The sequence below is a fragment of the Cibotium barometz genome, chromosome 12 (assembly GCF_041138505.1).
Source record: "Cibotium barometz isolate CiBa-2024 chromosome 12, ASM4113850v1, whole genome shotgun sequence".
NCBI classification, from domain to species: Eukaryota; Viridiplantae; Streptophyta; class Polypodiopsida; order Cyatheales; family Cibotiaceae; genus Cibotium; species Cibotium barometz.
In genome coordinates this window covers 49,829,911-49,837,380 of record NC_141057.1, presented here as the reverse complement: position 1 = coordinate 49,837,380, position 7,470 = coordinate 49,829,911, and the positions used below count along the sequence as shown (strand labels likewise).

Here is a 7,470-nt window from a genome sequence, read left to right as displayed (position 1 = left end):
TTGCACCATGTGTACAGCATTCTCCTTGACCTTATCCTTATTCTTGCGAGGTAACTGTGGACAATTTTTCTTCTCATGATCACTACCTAAGCAATGATAACATAGTTTCTCCTTCTTGGCCCGTTCATAGTCTTGTGGAGACAACGGACCACTTGACCCTTTAGACTTCTTTGTGTTTTCAGTAGAATTGCTGGCAAGTTTACGCTTATTAGCATTAAATTACGAGCCATTGAATTTGGCCGGTCTATCCATGCCCTTCTTATCCATGGTGTCATCAAAGATAAGGGCACTTTGGATAGCCGCTTCCAAAGTTTTAGGATACTGGGTTTTAACCTTTGCCTGATATTCTTTATCAAGGCCTCTAACAAACCCACGAACCTTTTGAAAGTCGTCCAAACCGTCTAGCTTGAGAATGACTTCACGGTATTTGGACACATACTGATTAAGTGTAAGACCTTCCATCTTGCACTTGTCCCAAGCTGTCCAACTCTGATCTTTCTCGTTTTGCGGTAAGAACTCCTTTTTAAAAGCTGCCGCAAACTCCTCCCAAGTCTTAGGGCGAGTTTCAATAGGTAGACTCATCCACCACTTGTAGGCTTTACCTTCAAGTGTGAGACTCGTCTCAGTGACCATAACAGCAGCGGGAGTGCGGCGTAAGCGATGCAAGTCCGTCCACTTGTGTAAAAATGTATGGACCGCATCCTTGTTACGATCGCGCTCCTCTCCCTTAAACACAGGCGGCTTCACGTTTTTCAACATAGCCCCTTCCTGCGTTGCAGAGGGTGCAATAGATTCTACTGTAGGATTTGGAACAAGAGGAGGCATAACTATCGGAATAGGCCCTCCACTTGCCGCCGCTGATCCACTTGCAAAACGTGCCATAAATTCAGTAAAAAGCGTGCTCTCAAATTTGTGAGATTGGTATTGACATTTGTTATAGTGCGCTCAAGTGCAACTACCCTTGAAGTGAGATGCCCAAACTCTAACGTGTCTACCAAACCATAATCATCTAGTGGACTCGCACCCCCTTCGGCATCGGTCATGTTGGCATCCCGATCAGGCGCAACGGTTTATTTACGTGGAAGCTAAAAAGGTAATGATACTACAATGTGAAAAAACATGTTCTTTTTCTCAAAAACTGAAAGCTAGTGCATATTGCTTCTTGCTCATAGATTAGAAAGGAGCATTATTTTTGTAGAATGGCACACGAAGCTTCTATTGCATGGATTGTAGGAGTTGACACCATATCTCGTTCGGGTGTGTGTGCTAATGGTTTTATACCATCTAAGCTTTCTAATCATCACTTTGCTCAAGTAAATCCACCTCAAATGCATCATTTGGTTGTTTCTTGTTTCAATGGTCATATACATGCTCAAGAGAGCTCACTCAAACAAACCCTAGTGTTCATTTGCATTTGAATGCATCTCTTGGAAACTCTTACACTTGCCAATACATCCCTAATGGCAAATACATCAAAACATCCAGTCTTCTTGCAAATACATGTGCACAAATTTTATGAAGCTTCACAAAAGATGATTTTCCTTTGTATGGGGCAGCTACCTCCTGGCTTTAATCTTTGAATCCACAGTAAAGTGTCTAGGGTTACTCACCGGTTAGGCCAAGCTTCAGATCAGCTTCATTTGAGTGTGCTCCACAACTTCTCTTTGCTCCACAACCCCAATGGAAAGCTCCAAAAACTAGAATTTTCCCTCTTGCTTACTCACTCGAGAAACCCTAATGAGAGCTACCCAGGCTCTAATACCATGAAAAAAGACAAACCTAAACCATACTTGCTCTCATTTCATCAACACACACCAAGTAGAGAAGCTCCATAGCTTTCCTTCATTGCACTCCACAAAACACATCACATTTTCTAATGATAAGTTCACACTAAAATAAACCTAAGGCTAATGTCCACACATGTGGTCAGTTGGGCATGACCATTATTGTCCACACACACACTGTTAGAATGGTGTCCACACGCTACTGCTATCAGTTCCGGATGAGCTTGCATTCTCAACAAATTCTACATTGTGTGTTGATTTAGATGATAATTACGATTTATTATGTAGTTTTGATCGTTATTATCTTAGCTTGGATGGTTGTGTTGTATTATGTAGTTTATATATTATCAATGCTTTGAGAATATGGCTTTATCCATGTTTTGATTAAGTTAAGATTAAGGGTATGATAAGATTAGGGGGATGGGTGATTTGGGATAAGAGTAAGGGGTTTTGATTTTATATACAGATCTAAGGCCAAGGAAGATGCATTACATAAATAGTATGCCAAATACACATGTGTACAAAATTGTTCGCAAAATGCCAAAGCGGCAAAAAAGCTCACAATACAAAGCTCGTAGAAAAAAATCCCCCTCTTCAAGGGTGTGAGCCTTTGGAGCCCTCCCCAATTGGAAGGGGCTCTTGCCATGTTGGCTGCTAGGAAACAATAATTTGCCCAGGGTGCAAGTTAATGGCAACTTGTTTATAGCGTATACATGTTTGTTGTTGCATTCTTTTGATTTAGTGGTGGGTGTCTTCGAGGGTGCGAGCATAGCAACTATGACAACTTATGATATGTCCCCATACCTCGAAAAATGCTTCTCCTAGGGATCATGAAAGCTGAAGGAAAGGAGGAATGGAGGTTTGCTTTTAGATACCTACAAAGAATAGAGACGTAGCTTCTTGCCGATGTGGATATAACTTAACAGCAGGGATGGAAGGTTTTATTGTTCTCTCATTGGGCAATATAATCCTTCAACCCACAAGAGCTCAAGGCTCAAGCTTAGGGAGAGTGCAAGGAGCTACAACTTTTCTTGAAGGGCTCCTATGCTCGGGCTCGGGTCCATCGATAACGGCCACGCCTCGCTAGGTGGAGGTGCTTGGTTCGAATCTACCAATCCCAAAGTGAAAACCCACACGTCCCTAGGTGGAGGTGCTCGGTTCGAATCTACCAATCCCAAAGTGAAAATTGTTCTCGCAAGACGTTCGGGCCCTTCGTGTGAATCGGACACTAGAGCTGTTCGCCTTCACGTCTGACTCGTCTGGCGCGCCAGCATGCCTTGACAGCCCTAATTGCGCCCCGATCGCTGGTTTCTTGCGCTGCTAAGCCGGGCCACATCTGCCCTACAGAGCGAGGAGCAGCTGAAAGGGCAGCATGGGGGTTTCTTAGTTTTTGTCAGGTGATGCCCGTTGCCCATGTTCTTGCTCAATCCAGCATGTTTTTGTTTAACCCAGCAAGCGTGCAAACGTAGTTGAATTTTTCTTGCATCTCTATGGCATCCATCGGTGGCGATGGTGGGCAGCTCTTCCATTGCCACCAGTGCGACACCACTGTACGGCCAGCCACCTTATCCCCATTGACATGCCCGCACTGCCACGGTGACTTCCTGGAAGAATTCCCAGACTCCCCCCCTTCCTCCCCCGAGCTGCATTCCCCATGGGACTACATGGGCAGCTTCGGCCAGTTCCTTGACGACATATCCACCTTCCTCGCTAGAACTGATGTCTCTGGTGTCAACCCATTTCTCCTCTTCCAAAGCCAGGTGCAAAACCTTCTTAGCATGCATGATGAGGACTTCTCTTCTGAAAATGGAAGTGAACTAGACTCCCTGCACATGCCAGGTGACCATTCTTTCGGCCTGGGGATTCAGCAGCTCATCCAACAGCTTGCCGAAAACGATCCAAACAGGTATGGCACCCCTCCAGCCTCTATGTTGGCAGTGGATGAGCTGCCCACCATCAGTATAACTCAGGAGCACTTAGGTACAGATGCATCTCAATGTGCCGTCTGTAAGGATGAGTTTGAATTGTGCCTTGAGGTCAAGCAGATGCCATGCAAGCATCTTTACCATCCAGATTGCATCCTGCCTTGGCTGGCACAGCACAATACTTGCCCTGTTTGTCGGTTTGAATTGCCCACAGATGATCCAGACTATGAACAAGCTCGCACTCGGCAACTTGGATGTGCCGCCGCCTCTCCTGGCTTTGCAGCTGCTAGAAGTACACAAGAAGAAAGTAGAAGTAGTTCTCCGAGTGGGGGTATTCCTGGGCAGTACTTTGTGGGGAGGATTTCTGTAGAAAATGGCAATACTTCAGAGCGGCAGATTTCTGTCAGTGCCGGAGCCAGTGGCCTTCCACAAGTATGCAGTAACCTTGCTTCAGAGGGAGGTGGAGTGGTTACAAGCAGACAGTCGTCAACCACTCCTTGGTTAATGGATATGTTACATTCCTCTCCAAATGCACAAGCAGAAAGCTCAAGCCAAGCAAACAATAGGGATACTGGTTCAGGTGAGCGAGTTGAAGCATGCAACACAACCTCTGGGCTAACTTCAAAGGGTTTTAAAAGTGAGATAGGTGAAACTTCAATGTCTGAGGCAAGACAAGAAGACTTGGATTAGCCTTGGACCTAGATGTGCAGAAGCTACAGCTGGTTTGGAATTCAACCCTGGTGATGAAAGATGCTGATTAGGTTTGGGTTTCCTTATTTTTTGTACAATTTGGTTGCTCAGTTTATGCAATAAGTTGGGTCGGGTTTATTGTTGAACCCCGGATTGTGCATAGCACAATGAAGCTGAAGCCTCGAATCTCGAAGATAAAGGTACAATGTAAGTTTCAGATCATCAAGTTTATGAATTCATAAGGCGTTTGCTGGACCAAAAGATAGTATAGGAGTTGCCAATGGGATGTGGTATGTGGGACTTGGACCATGTGCAAGGGTGTTGTGGGATGTTTTTATGCATAATCACACACATATTGGACATTGTTTGGCTATGGCTGTTGGTCACTGCTCGATTCATTTTTGAACTTCTTTGTGAAAAAGTAGGAATTTCAAAGATGACATGGGTTGTAGCATGCAGTTTCTTGTTCTGTATATGGCCACAGAAGCTGTATAGGCTTCCAACTTCTTGTTTGATCTTTGGAAAGTCTCTCTCTCTCTCTCTCTCTCTCTCTCTCTCTCTCTCTCTCTCTCTCACACACACACACACACACACACCCCACACACACATTGGGTCTCATGGGCCATATTTGGCCTTAGTATATAAATACATTGGGAACTTTTGGCGTCCTCTACCATGAAGAGGTTACACTTATTTCTTTGATTGATGTTCAATGTGTATTTTCAAGAATCCTAAGTACTTTGATTTTGAAGACGTTTAGAATTAGCAGTTGTTATCTGATCTTTGTTTGCCTTGTGTTCTTGGTCTACGGTTGCCTCGAGCACACACATAAGCCGGGGTCTTGCAAGCACTTGAGAGAGATTCCTTGAATGAGGTTGAAACACCCTTTCTATAGATTCGCAAGGTTGGTTGAGTGTTCGTCGGATACAGATCAGCAAACACGTTTCCAAGTCCAAAAACATCATTATAAATTTCATTGTTGTATCACAAAGCTGTCCCATCCATGGGTGCATGTCCTCAGCACGTTTGGGACACATAAACTGATCCAATTTGCACATATTTGACCTCTTACTTTGCCAAGATATCAACTGCAATGGGAAATCATGTCCAATGTTGCCATGTTTGGTGGGCATACCTGTGAAGTCCCCTCCTAAGCGTAGAGGAGTGGAGTACTCCATACACTTTTTACCTTAAATCTTATAAGGGTCTTTGAGTAAGTTCAGGCTCTACACAAAGTTCATTGGCTCTATCTCCAAGCTTTTTGACTTGGTCTTCAAGTTCTTTGAATTAGACTTCGGCATAAGTCCTAAATGTTATACAACCTCAACCTCCTCCTTAGTGTATTCAAAGGCTCTTCCGAGGCTTCTCGTTTGGTCGGGATTATCATTATCATATAGCGTATCTTTGGACCAATTTGGACCATAGTCACTATCATCATTAGGTACCTCTTTGATATTGCTTAGCTGAGCAATTGATGGTTTGGAAGTCTTCCAACATCGAGAAGTAAAGTAGCCTAGTTGGTTGCACTTGTAGCTTGTAGGGCGAGGTTTCTTTGTAATATTAGTGTTGTGGCTAATAGACTTGGGTTGAGTCTCATTGCTTTGATCATTAATAACCTTTACATTTTGATTGGAATTTGTGTGTGCATTACCAAGTGCTATCCAAGGCTTTCTATTTGCATTAAAACAATAAAAAGAATGTGATCCAATAGGAGTACCATAATGACCACGAAAAGATTGTCAATTATTGTTGAAGCCCGAGGCTTGTTGAGTATTTGATAGAGCAGTATTGAATTGACGAGGAGGCTTGTGCAAACCTCTTTTGCGTTCTGCATCACGAGCTAAAGAAATAGCTTCATAAACTGAAGTAGGCTTGAACATGTTTACCTTGGTAGAATTTATGCATCTCTATGTTTTGGGATTGTACCATTTATTGGGCATTTTATGCATTTTCCTCCTATTTTATGGGTGGTTGAGCAGTCGGCCAGCCCTAGGCAATCGGCCATAAGGAGTTCCTCCCATTATTCACTAAATCATCCAATCCCTTGCACAAGTTCAACATTCTCTTGCTAGCCAATTGCCATTGTAGAGCTTCAAGCTAATATAAAAGGTGATCTGTCCACAAGCTCTCTCTACTCTCTCTTGTCTTGTTTATGCTTCCGCCTGAGCATTCTCCAACATGGTATCACTCGCTTAGGTTCAAGCTGCTCCATCTTCTACAAATCTGTCCACCTTCTCATCTATACCTTGTGTATTCTGTCCAAGCTCCTCTTGGCTATAGATTAGTCCCAAACAGTGGCTGTGTTTTCATACACTGTTGTGTTTTCTAGTCCAACCAACCCTTCCCTTACTGTCGAGCAGTTTGGTGGCTGTGTTTTCTCCTACAAAGGCAAGTCGACCAGGTACTTGGCTGCGTTTTCTTCTACAGAGGCAAGCATTGGAGTTTTGGCTGCAAATTCTACTATAGCATCAGTTCTTGGTGAGTTTCTTGCCTGTGGAGTTGCCAGACAAGTGGCGGTACATTTCCTTGTTCCTTCATGAGTCCCTACCCTTATGGAAGGAGGTTCTTGGTGGTTTCTTGGTGGACTATTTTGCTGCTGCGCCCAGCCTCCTTCTCTCTCACATTTTAGAGGGGGATGATTGGTTCTGGAGCCTCACTTCGTTGGAAAGCACTTGAGAGAAGTGTTTGAGAGCTGAGATTTGTGTTTCTTGTTGCTGTGGATATGGCTCCCCCCTGTAAACGAACAAGGATGACAAGTTGAAAGGACCCAACTATGCTCATTGGAAGCTTCAAATGCGGATCTAGTTCATCCACAAGGGTTTGTGGGATATTGTTCAGGACACTGAGAGGAAGCCCGAGTGTCCTTAAAACGCTAGGAGGTGAACACAGAATCAGGAGCATGAATTTGCTGCGGAATTACAAGACTAGGAGAATCCAGACTCAAAGGCGCATTCTGTGCTTGTGGACAATCACAGAGGAGGCCTCACCGGCAATGCAAACTCTCACCAGTGCTTATCAGGTATGATCTAAATTGGAGGATCTCTTGCTCGATATTTGTCGATGAGGGTAGT

General features: G+C 44.1%; 1 protein-coding gene across 1 annotated transcript; it reads left to right on the top strand.

The window, feature by feature from the left end:
• The first annotated feature begins 3,000 nt into the window (after positions 1 to 3,000).
• LOC147633540 (E3 ubiquitin-protein ligase RING1-like) lies at positions 3,001 to 5,096 on the top strand. The gene has a single exon (XM_086806641.1). The coding sequence runs from the start codon at positions 3,275 to 3,277 to the stop codon at positions 4,397 to 4,399; it is 1,125 nt and encodes a 374-aa protein (XP_086662767.1). The 5' UTR covers positions 3,001 to 3,274; the 3' UTR covers positions 4,400 to 5,096.
• Positions 5,097 to 7,470: the final 2,374 nt, after the last annotated feature.

Excerpts from the sequence above, each read along its gene's own strand:
- LOC147633540 (XM_086806641.1), top strand. The coding sequence starts at position 3,275 with ATGGCATCCATCGGTGGCGATGGTGGGCAGCTCTTCCATTGCCACCAG.